Consider the following 17434-nt stretch of genomic DNA (forward strand, 5'->3'; position numbering starts at 1 on the left):
GCGTCCCTATTTGGTGCTAGGGAAAGTATCAGCCAGAATACCTCTAACCAAGACCTGTCCTTTACATATTTTCTCTCTATCGTGTATGACTAACTTAAAAAGATCCCTCTAGATCAGACTAAAATTACAGATAGTCCAATAGCTGTTCCCTGTCTTGGAAGCCTACAGCAGGGCATGAAGACTATAGCTCTCTCCTACTCTTTGCTACCTCTCTTTCCCCCATCCCCCAGCAATTAGTATGTAGAGGATTACTACATCTGAACCTGCAGGTTCTGTTTAGTTATCAGGGCAAAAGTTTGATAGACCTGTTCTCTATAAATTTGTCTATTCCCATTTGAAAGCCATCTAAGCCTGCGGCCATCACCACGTTTTCTGGGAGCAAATTCCATACATTAAATATGTGCTGCAATGCATGCAGAAGTATTTTCTTTTGTCTGTTCTGAATCTGTTGCCACCAATTTTATCTGGTGGCCCCATCCTAGTATTATGAGGAAGAGGGGGGGAATCCACATTAACCTTTTCTTAAGGAAAAGTACTGTGTTCCATTGATCATTTTTGTTGCCCTTTTCTACACCTTTTCAAACTTGACAATGGCTTCTTTTGAAATGAGGTTACCAATATTGTAACATTAGCTGTTGAAGACCAACTCTGTAAAGGAGAGGGTAGGAAACCTTCTGAAGCATTGGTGGGCAGATGGGGCAGGGAAGGTTGCTGCTTTTCTGTGAAACGTTTTGTATTTCCCAAAACAGGGATAGGCAACTTGTGGTCCTACAGATATTGTTGGACTACAACTCCCACCATCTCTCACCATTAACTGTGTTGGCTAGGGCTTATGGGAGTTGCAATTGAACAGTGTTCGGAGAGCCACAACTTCAGTAGTGCTGAACATGATAATGTAATCTAATCTAAAATACAAACTGTTTCAGCTTTTGAATATTTTGCATTATCATCTGCCTCTCTCTGCATGTATAACTGTTGGCTGTAACAGGTATTAGTAAAATTACTAATGTGAAAGATAAAATAAAAACACTTTCCATAATGCTGATAACTTTTTTATATTTTTAGCTGTTTGTGATATAGGATCTGCTTCTTTTAAATATGACATGAGAAGACTAAGTGAGATTTTAGCTTTCCCAAGAGCCTGGTACAGGAGGAGTATTGCAAGGCGTCTCTTTCTAGGCGACCAAACAATAAATTTGCCAGGTAAGTCAATAATAATAATAATAATAATAATAATAATAATAATAATAGGTCACAACTATTCCATAAGTCACAGGCATCACATCAAAAAACTATACGGAAAATCTTCAGAAACTGGGCCTACCAAAATACGTCCATACCAACATCCAGAAAGCAGTCATGCTTAAAACATGCTCAATTGTCAGGAAATCCCTGTATCTTTAAAAGACTGCATGACTTGTCAATGCCTGTCATGTCTGTCTAGAAAAACTACCATGAGCAAGAAAGAGATAATAATAAATTAATAATTAATAGAAAAATCCACATTACAATGTAGATATTTTTTCTCTTTCATAATTTCTTATTTTATTTCATTCTTGTGCAATTCAACTATATGATTCATTGACATTGAGGACATGGGAAGGGTTGTGGTGAAACTAAGTAGTGCAATAGAAGGCAGTGAAGGGTGTGTATATGACAGTCTCACCCGCTTATATGACTTTGAACTTCCACTCTTTGTAAGCTCTTTGTAATTAATAGTTGCTGTATCTCACCTATTAATACAGGAAGGGCTGTTAATCAAAAATAGGATCAGACTGGAAAAATACATGCTGGAATAATCTTGTTACATTTGCTTTTAGCTCATAATAATCTCCCATGCATATTAAACACACAATGACAACGTATATTTTATTTTATTTACCAGTAACATCTGGCCCTGGGACACCAGATTCTATTGAAGGAGTGAATCAGCACATGTCTCCGGAATCATCACGAAAAGCATACTGTAGGACATGGGAGCAGCCAAGTCAGTCTGCTTCATTTACACACATGGCTCAGTCACCTAATGTTTTCAATGAGCACAATGCAAGTAGTAATATGTCACCTGGAACAGCAGCTCATAACCTAAAATCTCCAGCTGTTTCTAGATCCAGGAGTGTGTCAGACTCCTCTGTTCCTCAGAGAGGTAAGATAATTATGTATGTTTACTGCTTATATTCATATGTTACTGTATAATATTGCCAACTGTTTATTACACATTGCTGTAGCTTGAAATAACATCTTTAACAATCAATCATTTGTCATTGAAGGACAGAAGTCAATTTACTGGTTAAAAGATGGTCACCTGAACTAAAATTAAAATAAAAATAAGGATTTTTTTCTGGCCTTGTGATACACTAAACATTTTTTCTAGGTTGTAGAGAATCTGGAAGAACTTAGGGCACAATCTCCTGTATCTGAGGCAGTAAGCCTATATGCACCAGTTGCTGGGGAACATGGGTGGGAGGGTGCTGCTGCACCGTGTCCTGCTTCTGGGTCCCTGGTCGACCGCTGGTTGGCCACTGTGTGATCAGAATGCTTGGTCTGATCCAGCATGGCTCATCTTATGTTCTTAATCGTATGCATGTTTGCTGGGAATTATAGGACTTTTTTCTGTTTAAATATGCATAGGATATTGCCCTTAATTTTTAATCCTAATGTGTAGATCCAAGAAGAACAAAGAAGCTTATTTGATAGAAGAATTCGCATTAGGACCAGGTCCATGTTTTATATACACTATCAAATAGAATGGATGACAGCAACCATGGTGTGAAAACATTGGGTTACATCCACCTGTGTCTGACCATCAATGGCACAGCCATCACTCGTAGAATAGATTTCCCCCTCTTGTCTGCAACCCTACACGTGCTCCCCAAATCTCCTCTAGACGGTTGGGTGGAGAGTGAGGGGTGCAGGATGGAGAAGAGGAAGCATTGCTTGTGTGGAAGGCCACTCTTGCAATGTTGGGTTAAAACTTTCAGATTTGTTCTACAGTAGTTCTAACGGCTGTTAAAATTCCTTTGCTTCTTAAACTACTGAAACTGAAGGATAAGATTTCAAAGAAAGCTTTGGTTGCACACACAGTTCCTCCTTGCATTTACATACATCATGTTTTGATCATGGCTTAAGTCATTCAGCTTTATAGCATAGTGATTGTGATGTTAAAAAGCCTATTCAGCTGTGGAAAACATATCACTATTCTCAGCCATTGAGAAATGATTCAATGTTAGAAACTCCTCTTGCGTCATAGCATTTGAAAGCCACTTACATAGATTGATTCAATCATGTGGAAAGTTTCCATGTCACTACGCTTTATGTTTTTGACAATTGCTGGAGTTGCTGTGGAGTTCTCCACATCGTCATATTAATGGCAAGTAGTTTTTAAAAGTAGAGATCTCCATGTGGAGTTATCACCACAACACTGAAGCACTTTCCAGCAAAATCCACACAGTGGTGTTTTTTATATTAAATTCATAAAGCCTAATTAATGTTTTATTCTAGATATACTCTCAAAAACATCAACTCCTTTTAATAAATCAAACAAAGCTGGAAGTCAGCAAGTGACACCATGGGAGACTCTGGTTGTGTTTGCTATGAACTTGAAACAATTAAATGTCCAAATGAACATGAGCAATGTAATGGGAAACACTACGTAAGTAAATCTCTTGATTTAATAGATCTTTGCTTTTTGATCTCTATGATCAAAAGAAGTGTGTGTGTGTGTGTGGGTGAGAGAGAGAGAGAGAGAGAGAGAGCCTTCTAGTAGTCCATGTGAGAGAGACTTGCAATGTTTCTCTTAACAGATTATATGGATCAATAAGTATTTTACCTTTCTAAAATTGGAAGTTTGTCAGTCAACTTTTATTTCTCTTTTTTATCCAAATATAATTTATATAAATGGTTAGCACATACATTATTTTTATAGTTTTAAACGCTTCTTACAACTTGTATTTTTGGCAAATGAAAAGCAGATGTGGTAGACTACATTTTTCTTTTTGTGTTTGTTTTAGGTGGACTACTAGTGGTTTGAAAAGCCAGGGCCGTTTATCTGTGGGCAGTAACAGGGATCGGGAAATTAGCATGTCAGTTGGTCTCGGGCGATCACATTTGGATTCTAGAGGAGGAGTGGTTGGAGGTACCATAGATGTTAATGCCTTGGAGATGGTGGGTAAGTTGGAAAGTTAGCAGGTATTTGCACTTGTCGTTACTTAGTATACAAACACAGTAAGAACACATATATAGTTATTTATAATTCATTCTTATTTTTCCCATATAATTTTCCAAGTATCAGAGGAAGTTTTAAAAATAACAAAAATAATGGGTATGATCATTGATAACCATGGAAGTCCTGGAAAATTAGCATCGAAGGTACCAGGTCTTAGAAATCTATCTCTGGCTTGATTGTGTCCAGTTTGAGCTCCTTTCTGCTCAGCACCTCCTGTTTTTTGGAGTGCTATTCAAACCTTGGGAGTTGATTTCTGTAGCATACTTTACTTTTTAAGCAGGGGAAATGTAAAATGCATATGTTCACTAGCTGTTTACTCTCATATACGCTGGATGTTTAGTACAAGCATCAATGGAAGAGTATATTAGAAAACACAAATACTATTTTCACAAAGAGTGATTAGTGGATAAGAGTACCGGTCTACTCTACAGATTGTTGTAGGGATTACTCAGGTAATATTACTCAAGTAAATTTAATATTGGGGTATTTTGATCACTTGATATATATAATATAACTCCTCAGTAGTATTTCTCATCCATATTGCATCTTCTCCAAATGGAATTGTTCCATTATTGTGGGGAAGCAGTTAAGAATATGGCACTACATGTTCTTTATATTTGAATATAGGACATGAATATGAGAAACCTAGAACTGGAATATCCAAAAAATATGACCAACTATCCACCAACCCACACAGATCAGACAGATCAACCCAGTTAATCAACATCAAAGAATAGTGCAAGGGGAGTCCAGATGCATCATTCAAAGTTTCAAGTAAAACATGTATGTTAGGCAACCCAACCCACATTCTTCAAGAGGCCCACTAGCCTAATATCCTCAGAAAATAGGGTGTGGAGGGCAAAACAGGGGGGTTCTCTTTTCTGACTCCAGTGGACCCATATTCAAGACACTACAACTCATAATAAAATATGGCAGGGAGAGATCATGGATTGGGCTTACATACTGGTAAAGCACAAAGAGTGGCAGGCCAGATATGACCTCGTTTACATGCTGTACAAAATGTCTGTGATGTACTATGTAAATAGGGCAATAATCCAGTCCTCATGAAACATAAGCACTATTTATTATAGCAGTTTGTCATATGCTAATCTAAAATTCTACAATGTACGAATGAGGCTATTTTATTATATTAAAATGTTGGCTACACCACCACCTACACTCATGGGGCACAGTCAACTGTAGCATTTTAGTCTGGAGCTTGGTTGTAGGCTTTGTTCTCTCTCCTTTAGCATGCTATGTTCCTCACATAATCACATTAACTGGAAATTGGCATAAAGTGGTCAGGAAAAGTAGTATTACTAATTTTGCTCCCTTTGTTGCTAAGCTGATGCATGAATAATTGTTTTTCAGCTCATATTTCCGAACATCCCAACCAGCAGCCAAGTCACAAAATTCAGATTACGATGGGCTCTACTGAAGCACGTGTTGATTACATGGGATCCAGTATCCTAATGGGCATTTTCAGTAATGCAGACCTTAAGCTACAGGATGAATGGAAAGTTAACCTCTATAATACTTTGGATTCCAGCATTACTGATAAAAGGTAAGGTTTTTATATATATCTATAGATATAGATATCTAATGGTGTATACTTCTGCATATATGATTGCAAACCAAAGACATGTTAAAGCATTTATTTCTACTGAAGTTGCTAATTGTTTATATGTTAGCTAGCCTCTCTTCAGAACCAAGTAAAGTAATATGAATTCATGGGGAATATTATCATGTTTGTGTTCCAGTGAGATATTTGTCCATGGAGATTTGAAGTGGGATATTTTTCAAGTAATGATTTCCAGATCAACCACGCCAGACCTCATCAAAATAGGAATGAAGCTCCAGGAATTCTTTACTCAGCAGTTTGACACCAGCAAGAGAGCTTTGTCCACATGGGGACCTGTTCCTTATCTTCCTCCAAAGACTGTGGTCAATACGGTAGAAAAAAGCTCACATCAGCAATGTATGTTCTAAAGTGCTTTAGAATATCGCTTAATTAAAAGTTTTATATTTCAGATTTAGTGATGCCCTTGAACAATTTTTACAATTGAACATTTAATGAGGAATGTTAGTTTTATAAGTTACAGTGTTTCTAAAATAGATAGATAAGCTCTTCCCCAGCTTGAATCAGATTGGCTTGAAATAAATTGGACAATTTCTAAAAAAATAGGTAATAGCTCAGCTTGTTTCTGAACGCATCCACCAAGAAAGCCCAAAACTCACATGCTCCCCCAATTCTTTCCCTCCATTTAATCTTACTGCTGCTGATGGTGTGGTGTGGTGTAAAACTGATGAAGTGTAAGAGAAAACTTCCAGAGAGTAAGATCTGTATGACAGTAGAGCAGGCTACCTACAGAGGTTGTGGATTCTCTGGAGGTTTTTAAGAAGAGGCTGGACAGACACCTCTCATGATGGTTTAAATGGTTTCCCTGAACATTGCAGAGAGTTGGACTAGATCTTTGTGGTCTTTTCCAGCTGCACAATTCTATGATTCTATGATATTAGTAACTATTGGTAAAATTGTATTTTCTAGGAACTTCATGCATATCAGATGCCAGTAGCTCCTGGAAACTTCTAATATCGTAGTTTGTTGGCTGGCTGGGAGGGAGAGGGGTAAGGAAAGGAATTCTGTTCTGATGCAGATTAAAATCCAAACCTAACAAGAATTCATAGGTTGTAATATTCACCATGTATTTGAGGTGAGCACTATGAGCCCACAAAATGTACATCACTGAGCCCGGAAATGTGCACCTCAGCCACAGCTCTATTTTTAAACATGTGTAATTTTTTTTTAAAAAAAAGTATTCTGCTGTGAAAAGCCACAAGAACATGAAGGTGTATGTCCTGTGAAGACTCATTTTCTTCTACCAAAACGGAAGGAGTTTGAAGCACAAAGTACTTCAAACATATAATCTATACTTGTATCAACATTTTACTGGATAAAAGATGAGCAAGCATTTTACAATTCACTTTCTTGTGCTCTGGTTAGTCTGTCCAAATATAGTGAGTAGTATGGTTCTTTCCGTGAGTGTACACACTCATGGAGTGTGTGTACACACACACACACACACACACTGTACATACAAATTAGGGTGGTCTAAGTTTTTTTTAATAGTTGCAAGTAGCAGTTCCTGCCATTTGTGCTTGTCCTTCTCTTATAAATGTACCATCCAGATATGTGTTAATGAAATTCCTGTTCATGTTTCTGGAATAGATCTGCAGGTCTTAGACTATATATTTTATTTGATACTATAAAGTTCATCTTAATGCCTTTGGCCTTCCTCTCTCTATGTGTGTGTGCGCTTTGTTTTCTAGTATTGGACGCAGCACATCATCGCCATTGGCCAGGGGTTTTAAAGGTGGTGTCAGGATGCCACATATCCTTATTTCAGATTCCTTTACCAGAAGATGGAATGCAGTTTGGAGGCTCTATGAGCTTGCATGGAAATCACATGACATTGGCATGTTTCCATGGACCTAATTTTCGTTCAAAGTCTTGGGCTCTGTTTCATCTTGAAGAACCTAACATTGCCTTTTGGACAGAAGCTCAAAAAATCTGGCAAGAAGGTATCCACGCTTTTTCTGGGCAACCTTTTATATAGATCTTTTCCCCCTTTTAAATTTTAACTGAGACTTACTTAACAAACCTAGTATTGATTCTGTGTGTGTATTAATATTTGCCTTGATTTATTTATTTATTTATTTATTTATTTCATTATTATACCGCCCAATAACCACAGCTCTCTGGGCAATTCACAAAAAACTATCTCTCTAGTTATTGTATGTATTATTGTATAACTTATTCAAACTACACTTTTAAGTAAATTATATGATTAGACACTTCAATAACAACTCTTTTTTTTAATGACTTCACTCCTCCAGGTTCTAGTGAGCACTCTACATATGTCGTGCAAACACTGGACTTCCATTTGGGTCATAATACTATGGTGACAAAACCATGTGGGGCCCTAGAAAGTCCAATGGCAACCATCACCAAAATAACAAGGAGGCGTCATGAAAACCCACCACATGGAGTTGCAAGTGTGAAAGAGTGGTTCAATTATGTTACAGCTACAAGGAATGAAGGTAGGACTTCTACTTCTACCAGTTTTTTGTTTGCTAGCCCAATTGCTGATCGCAGAATGGCATAAATTCGCAGCAATTCCAATTAAATGTGATGCATGATTTGCAACATCTATGTGGTAAAAACAACCATATGTTGTTACTGATATAGTGACAATTTAAATTCTTCGTTATAATTCTGAGTTGAATCCAGAGTTCCCATGAATGGAACTCTGTTCATGGGACACTCTCACTTGAGGAAGGGGCAGAAGTGATTTTCACCAATTCATCCTTCCCCTTGAAGCTTCCTGAAAAGCTATTTTGGGGTATTGCAGGACCTCTTCAATAGTGTGGGAGGTGATGCAGGGGCTACAGGAAGAATGGGGAATCAGCAGTGGAAATCTCTGTTGGATCTGACACCTTGGATCTAATTCTGTATTTCCAAGGAACACACATTTACTTGGGTGGACTCGATGGCCTTATAGGCCCCTTCCAATTCTACTATTATATGATTCTAATCACTTTAACACTATTGATTTTAATAGAACTTTGCTAAAGTGATCTGTGTAAGTAGCAGTACTAAAAATCCAACGTGTGGTAAAATCAGATACTGCCTAACTGCATGTTATTTGAAGTTTCTGTGACACATGTGGTTCTTATCTTAGTTCTACTTCAAGCTAGCAATGTTATAGTTTGTAATTGGTATAGTTATATGGGAAATACTTTTGGCTTGCAGCACAAATTTGAAGGATTTCAAAGCTTTCCCTTACAATGCATTGATTTGTCTCCCTTCCTCCTGTAACACTTTCGCATACTGAAATTAAACGTTAAATTCATACTTCATTTCATAGAATCATATCATGTATAGAATTTATTCAACAGCGAATATAAATCTGTTTTTCCTTCTATTTCATGCACCCTTTCTCTGCTGAATGTCTTGATGTATATTCATTTTGATTAGAGAAGTATAAAAAGTTGATAGTGGAGCAGAAACCTTAGGTTACCAGCCACTCTGCCGGCAATGCTGGATCCGTGTTCCAGGGAACCTACTTTTTGCCACACACTGGGGTTGGGGTATGGGTAGAGCAACTTTTGCGCTTGAGACTGCTGTGAGGCAGTGGCCATTTGCGTCATTCAACCAGTCAGGTCATGGCTTGGCTAAAGCAGGCCAGAGAGGAACCTTCTCCTTTCTGATCCACAAACTTCCTACGAATAGGCTGTTTACAGACCTGGTCCTTATATTCCTGACTTGCCATCCCATCCACCCTCTTGACAAAGGTTCTTAATGTCTTTCCGCCATGGACTCAATCCTTTAAGCACACGTACTCTGGCTGGAGGAGTGGTGCAAGTTGTCTGTGGCTGTTGCTATTGACCTCCAAACATTTTACCCAGCATAGACCATACATTTCTGACATGTGGGTTGTCAAAAACAGGATACTTGTCTGTAAGCCCTGCCTTGCTACTTGCAAACTGTGCCAAATAATTTTGCCCTGCCTTTTCCTCCAAAGTGTTCCTTTACCTTGCCGAGCTTCACTTCTGCCTTTGGGCACAAAAAGATATCTTTGCCAACATAGTGCCACAACTGTTTATCAAGACCCAAATCCAACCTAGGCACTAATTCAACAGAGGCCACTAGTGCTGCTGCAGCTGCAGTTAGAACCCCCTGGTCCATGTACACGATCATGCCTTCTTGACCAGAGAAGGAGAGCTGCACCTGTATCCAAAGCAGTATCCTTTGGTCTTTCAGGCCTATTAGAACTACAGAGCCTGCATAGAGTTAACATCAAAGTAAAAGTTATGTGTGAGAGAGTTTTTCTATAAAAAGGGGGAAATGGCACTGCCTCAATTAACAGGGGAAGGATACCCCAATTGCTGCACTCTTTAAGACCGTTCTATAGAATATGTGTTTAGTCATTGCTGTGTGTAGCTAATCATTACATTTTGTCTCTCTTAAATAGCTATACAAGTAAAACTGTATAGAATTAATGGGAGGACTCCACTATAAAACTGTAGGCTGTTACAACTGGTTGTATCCACTGTTATTCCTTTGAAATGAAGGAAATCTTGATAGCTTTGGCATGCTAGCAGACTATGTAGTTGTTCTAAATACAGTTTTGACAAATTAAGAATATAAACATACTAAACTTGGAAACTTTATATTTTACATGAAGATGGTTTGTCAAATCTGTTTTTCTTAATATCTTTAAGAATATGAGAAATGTGCTGGTAGGAAATTGCGTTTCTTGCACTGTTAATTATGTTATGGGTGGGGGAAAGAGAAATGAAACCTTTGGAGAGCTTATAGGTTTTGATATGGAATTTGTAATTATCAAGACTAATAAACTGATCTGAAAGTTAATTCTATGAAGCCAACTATCAAACTATGAACTGCTCAAGCTGTTAAACAAGGAAGCTAAGAAATATTATTGCTATTCTTTTTCCAGAGTTAAATCTTCTCCGAAATGTTGATGCAAATAACCCAGAGACTAGCACAACAGTGAAAAGCTCCAGCTTATTAAGTGGATTCAGAGGAAGTTCCAGTTATAATCATGAGACTGAAACGATCTTCGCATTACCAAGGATGCAGCTGGACTTCAAATCAATTCATGTTCAACAACCACAGGAACCTTTATTACAAGGTAAAGTAGTATGTGTCAATTCTTCTAAACTATGAGCCTAATCTGTATTGCATGTAAAGAGAACTGAGCATAATTCCAAACTTGAGATAAACTGGCTTAAAATTAATAATAAAAAAATTCAATTTTGCTAATGCCACAGGTGAGTTCATGTTTACTCTCATTGCAAAATGAGAATTTACATTACAGTGTGTAAAATAGCATTGATTACTAAGACTGCAGGTCATCAAAACAATATCACAAACTTGCATATACAGTGAGATCACCATTGTAACAATGACAAAATATTAAATGTGGTAAGAAAATTATAGGTATTATTTGATTTAATAAATCTCCGATCTTTCAGCTTTTATTGTAAAAGCGTTGATTATCTTAGTAAGATTATCAAATTCAGCCAGAAAATAAGCTTTTATTGAGATGTAGTCAAAGTAGCAGTTCTTTCAATAGCTGAAACAGATAAGTTTTCATTGTTTCATACAAAGGACAGAAGACAAGTGTGTGACAGATTTTTAGTCCCACTGATCCTACAATGATAATGTAGCATTTAATAATTGTCACAAATATGTAGCATTTAAACTCCTATCCCTTAATTTATAATATGTGGGGAAGTATTGTCGGAGTGATGGTGGGCTCAACTGGTTAGAATAATAGGAGTATTGTATTATGTGAAATGCACATATTGGAGAACCAAGATGGACAAATTACTTAAGCTTCTAAGAAAAGATGGCTGAATTTTAACATGCAACAGTTAACAATGGATTTGATTCTGGTGTGATCTAACATCTTTGGTGAATACAGCTTGAGTTTGTGTTATTTCACTACTTTGCATCCACTATTAACACCAATTCATCAGATGCAGCAGAAAACAGGAGGAAATTATCCAGTACGAAGTACCTTGAAAATAAGCATGGTACAACATGGGATCCTCTAAAACCAACTTCACTGTTAAAGAGGTGCAGACTTCAGGAGCGCTAGCAACTGCATCAGGGTTCTGTTTAGAACTTCTGTTTAGAGGTGTGGTTTAGTGTGCATTCCATAGGGTGGTTATGCATCACCTTGAAATGGGTGAGTACCTGCCTCATTAGGCAGGGATGCCTCAAGGTTATAGTCCTCAAATGCATTGGCAGGAATTTCGCTTCAAGATCATGTTGTAAATTATTAGCACTTTTTACTACTTACAGAAATAACTCGTCTGCATTTTAAATAATTCCCATAAGAGTATATGTAGGAGCATGTTTTGCTTGTAATGATCACTTTGCCCAAATGATTTATAGAATTTCATTACAGATGCCAGTGCTAAACCAAAGGTGGAGTGCAGTGTAGTAACAGAATTCACTGATCACATATGTGTAACCATGGATGCTGAACTGATAATGTTCCTGCATGACTTAGTGTCTGCTTATCTTAAAGAAAAGGAAAAAGGTACGTTGATTAATTTATTGATTAACTGTTGGTCTTTCAATGCTATATAATTTGTTTTTATTTATAGTATTTTCTATATCACATTAAGTATTTTTAGGAGAAATGAGGCTGATAAAAGCCTTAAATAAAATCATGTTCTGTCACTAAGTTTTATTTGCAGAAGTTGAAAGAACTAGATTTAAAAAAAATGTTTTCTAACACAAGTAAAAAATATTTTTGTCAGTGTATGCTCCAGAACTGTTTGAGGCCTGTGGGCACATTTATTTATTTATTTAATTTTTATACTGCCCAACAGCTGAAGCTCTCTGGGCAGTTCACAAAAATTAAAACCATATGGTACAGTGTAAAATATAAAATAGTTGGCAATTTGACATACTGTTGCTGACACCACCACAAAATGGCTGCCATAGGCATGGCTTGTCATAAAGGACAAGTTACCTGCCCAAATGACAGTGTAGGTGGGTTCTGAGCCTCAACACACCAAAAAAACCACCCTCTTTGATCCAGTTTTCAGCACCTTGTTCTTTCCCCCTCTTTTTCTTTGTGGCATTACTGAAGAAAGCATCAGTTTACAGTTGTCCACTGTCTTCATTTCCTAAGGATATTTCTGAGCCTCATTATACAGCCCAGAAGCATTCATTCGGAAATGAAGATGGCAGCAGCTGGAGGCCCTCACTTTGCATAGAAGTGATTCCAGCTGCCAATAAGAAAATGTGCTAATGTAAGAGGGATAGGTCACCTTGGCAAGCACCAAGAAAGTTGTCTAGGGGCCCATTATTGCCCGTGGGCACCACACTACCTACCCTTGTCCCAGACAATAAATGACAATGTAAAAAGTATTTTTATTTTGCTTGTTTCCTTAGGGTTATTGCTGTAGCCTAAGCTGAAAGCAAGGTGCTAAAACTCTGTTTCATTGTCTATTAATGATCAATTGTCAAAGCTGTACAAATAGATGCTCTACATGGCCTTAATTTTGTCCTGTGTTTTAAATTGGAGTGCTTTTGTTTGCAAGGCTGGTTTTAAGTCTGACAATACTCTGCAGGGCAATGTATTAACAATTATTTTGTTTTGTGCTGCTTGGCCCCAAATTGCTTTAACTTAGAATGATCATGAAGTAAATGATATATGAGGTTTACTATTCTTCTTGTGTAAAAATATATGGATAAGTTACACTTCAGAAATATGAATGAACAGGTAGTAGTATCTTCTGATGACTCCTAGCACATTTAAATTAATTCTGTTGCAGTTACAGTATATTATAGTTAAGATCTTAGGATTCCGAGGTATATGTATACCTTTACTTACAGAAAAATAGATCAGTGTGATCTTTTTCTGTAAAGTTGTCTATGTAATGAGTAATATCTTAGTCATTACATTAACAATTCAGTCTGGATTTTTATCTAAAATGAAAACCTTATCTTTTCCTAGCCATCTTTCCACCACGCATTTTGTCTAGTCGGCCAGGACAGAAAAGCCCTATCAGTGTACTTGATGAGAGCTCTTCTGAGAGAGGATCAGAAGAAAGTATTACTTACACTACTGTTGATTGGAGAGAATTTATCTGCAATACATGGCATTTGGAGCCCACACTCAGGTAATTAGTACTTCTATTTGCAGTAAAATCAGTGTCTGATATTTGGCCTGGTTTTCAGACTATTCTACTAAATTATATTATTTCACTAATATGAATCAACGTATAGAAATGATCAGGTAACAAATAATACTGCATTCCAGTTCACGCTTGCCTGGAAATAAGTCCCATTGAACTTAGTGAACTTACTTCTGAGTAAATATGTATAGTATTATGCTATAAGAAATCTGCTAACATGTAAATGTAATATACTTAGGGCACAATCCTATGGGGATGGCAGTAAGATTCTGAACACGGAGGCTTCATTGCAGAGTAGGAGGAGTGGCATTTCCATGATCCTCCCACTCTGCATTTCAGCTATATGGGTTTTTTCGCCAATCTGAGACATCGGGAAGGGAAAGAGGCTAGGGAGACCGGATTCCCTGTACGGTGGCCTCTCAAGGCCCTCCCCTCCAAGCCCACAGACACCTCTGAGGTTGTTTTCCCAACCACAGAGAAGCAGCTGGTGTGGTTCTCTCTGTGCTGGCTATGAGGTCATAGTGCTATCTCCGAATTCGGATCCAGTTCCCAGTTCTAACCCAGAACTGTGAGGGAGAGGACTTACATGGTTCTAGCAGGATCTTTCCTTTTGTTTGCAAAGACTGTTTTTGGCAGTCTGATTGTGCTCAGAAAACAATTTGCTACATATAAATTATTTTTAAAAAATTAGTCAACATCAGTGTCCTTAAGCTAGAAAATATCACTTTTCACACATATTTAATGCAAGACTTTTCATTATGTAGGGATTAAAAAAACCAGTTTAGAAAAACTCAACCAATGCAGTGCTATAATTATAAAATAGTAAACGGCATTAACATTAGCAATATATTTTGCCACTCACAAGAAAACAGCAAAACATTATTCTCTCCACACTCAAAACCATAGTCCAATGGCACATTTCTCTTGCTGAGGGAACAGCACACAATGATAACTGTACTTATTTTTATTTATGTTTATTTTGGGTGGGTCTTCTGGTATTTGAACCTTTAAGCTACCATAGCACTGTCTTGCTCACCCTCCTTTCATTAATACCAGAAGAGACAATGCAATGTTATGCCTCTCTACTTAAAAGTAAGTTCAACGGGCTTATTCCTAGATACATGTGTGTAGGACTTCAGCCTGAAAAGGCAAACTGCTACCCACAGTACCCCCATCATGAAAACCCAAAGGAGCAGCAATGTGATATTGTTTGAACTATTCAAATAGAACTTTGTTTTTCACAAAAAGCAAGCCATTTAGTTAGGGAGTGCAAAAATATTTCATAAATTCAAAATGAAGATAGACTGAACACAAACAGAACAGTAATTTGTTTGGATAAAAAGCAAAGATAATCGTGCTGACCATAGGAAAAAAATCCAAAATCTATATTTGGGCAATACCTTTATTAGGCTAACTAAGGTCACAAACCAGTGTGTGAGCTTTCCAGCTTCTCCAGAAGTCATTGTCACACAACATAGTAAAAAAAGCACACACACACACACACAGAGGGGTGATGAGGGACTTGCTGGTGATAAACCCATGATGCCTGCATCTAGTTACAATCAAGATAAAACATGGGAGAAGGATGCAGACATTCCAATTAGGGGCTAACAGGTGCTGAGATTTATTTTATTTTATTTATTTATTTATTAAATTTATATACCACCCCATAGCCGAAGCTCTCTGGGTGGTTTACAAAGTTCTAGGTATAATCTGGGGTCAGATTGTACCTAGAACTCTCCAAAGAGCTGTTGCAATGGAAAAACAAACAATGGTTAAAAATACATAATCCAGCTGTTACACTGAAATATCTCCTTGGCAGGTGGAAACAGTAGAGAGAAACTAGTCAGTTTTTATATGAACAAAGCTAGAGATAATTTTAGATGGTATACTAGATTAAAGAAAAGCCAAGAGAAATCAAATAGGGTAGCTTTACGTAGTAGTTGGAGGGGATGTATCCTCAGAGAATTAAGTCCCAACTACAGGTGGTATAAATCCTCTTCTTCCCATGTAAAATCCTGCACTTGCATGGCCTAAGTTTTGTATTCTCCAAGTCATACAAAAAGCAAGGGTATCCATAAGAAAAATGTAAAAAAAACACACAAACCCATTTCAGCAAACCCTTTATTAGGCGAACTAAGGGCACAAAGTGTGGGTAGTTCAATTAAATTAGTATTTTCTTCCTCGAAACTGAATCTAGTAGCAAATGTGACGAAAGCCTGGTCTACATGATCAGGAAAATCCCATGGTAGAGTCTTTCTTGGAATGTACCAGTAAAGGCAGGAGGAGAAGCATAGGCTGGCCAGAAATTATTTGCTCCTTTTTCTGTTAAATTCCTTTATAAGCTATTATTATAATAAAAATGTTAAATTGGCCTAGACGAACACTATGTATGAATGCTAAAAGTGGAAGATGGGACTTCATTTCCTTTTTTCAAATTTTGATAAGCCAACATGTTTTAACTTTTAGATTAATTTCTTGGACTGGAAGAAAGATTGATCCAGTAGGCGTCGATTATATTCTTCAGAAGCTAGGCTTCCATCATGCAAGAACTACAATTCCTAAATGGCTTCAACGTGGAGTCATGGACCCACTAGACAAAGTTCTATCAGTTCTTATCAAAAAGCTTGGCACTGCACTACAGGATGAAAAAGAAAGGAAAGGAAAAGACAAGGAAGATCACTGAATCAATCCTAAATTAAGGTGGCAAACACTGATTTTATATTTTTTCCTGTTTTACCATGTATTCAGTTGTTTAAGTATGATTTATACTGAAAGAACCTAAAAATTGTTTGCTACTATATTTAAAACTTGATTGACATTGTGAATAATGGTTTACTGTGGTAGGTGATGCCATTTTGTATTGTCTAGCATTGCATGACCAATATTTGTGAAGAAAACTAAAGCTGCTCTTTAGCATTCACAATTGTATTATGTGCAATATTCTTCATCTCTAAGCTACAAATTAACTGTGAATTTTCTTAACTTTTATTTGCCATAACACTGAAAACCCTTTTGGATAATGTGATTCCATGAATGGCTTTTTCTTGTCCGTGTAGATTGTATATATTCTATATGTATATAATTTATGGAACTGTGATTGCTATAGTGCTAAATCATTTTAAGTTTGTTACACTTGGAATAAAAGTTAATGTCAAATGAAGCCTTTCTTTTTAAAAAAAAAATTACATAGAAGCACTACATTTCATCCAACACATTCAGGGCATATGTTCTCAGATGGTAAGGAGGTATTATGCTGGGTGCAATACAACTAAAAATTCTAGCTCTGTAAATAGATTATTAGTTATGGAAGTTTAATTATTTGTTTCATAATGGTTTGATTAGAAGAGCATATAATTTAGGTGTATGAACAACAATAATAAATAGTAAGTTGAATAGAATTGTTCCTTCTTGCAGTTTCTGCCACAAACCATGACACACATTTCAGAATGTGAATTAGTATGA

The 17434-nt window shown here is 37.0% G+C and overlaps 1 protein-coding gene across 8 annotated transcripts in view; it reads left to right on the forward strand.

The window, feature by feature from the left end:
- BLTP1 (bridge-like lipid transfer protein family member 1) overlaps nt 1-17128 on the forward strand; it is a 130037-nt gene extending 112909 nt beyond the window's left edge. For all 8 annotated transcript variants that reach the window (XM_063135896.1, XM_063135898.1, XM_063135899.1 and 5 more), the window contains 12 exons: nt 1066-1203; nt 1886-2146; nt 3502-3652; nt 4011-4168; nt 5597-5789; nt 5986-6203; nt 7556-7807; nt 8123-8326; nt 10747-10941; nt 12226-12360; nt 13789-13954; nt 16439-17128. In XM_063135896.1, coding sequence (XP_062991966.1) covers nt 1066-1203; nt 1886-2146; nt 3502-3652; nt 4011-4168; nt 5597-5789; nt 5986-6203; nt 7556-7807; nt 8123-8326; nt 10747-10941; nt 12226-12360; nt 13789-13954; nt 16439-16655 — 2288 coding nt within the window. In that variant the 3' untranslated portion in view covers nt 16656-17128. The remainder of the gene's footprint in view (nt 1-1065; nt 1204-1885; nt 2147-3501; nt 3653-4010; nt 4169-5596; nt 5790-5985; nt 6204-7555; nt 7808-8122; nt 8327-10746; nt 10942-12225; nt 12361-13788; nt 13955-16438) is intronic.
- Nucleotides 17129-17434: the final 306 nt, after the last annotated feature.

Source organism: Elgaria multicarinata, chromosome 10 (assembly GCF_023053635.1).
Source record: "Elgaria multicarinata webbii isolate HBS135686 ecotype San Diego chromosome 10, rElgMul1.1.pri, whole genome shotgun sequence".
NCBI lineage: Eukaryota > Metazoa > Chordata > Lepidosauria > Squamata > Anguidae > Elgaria > Elgaria multicarinata.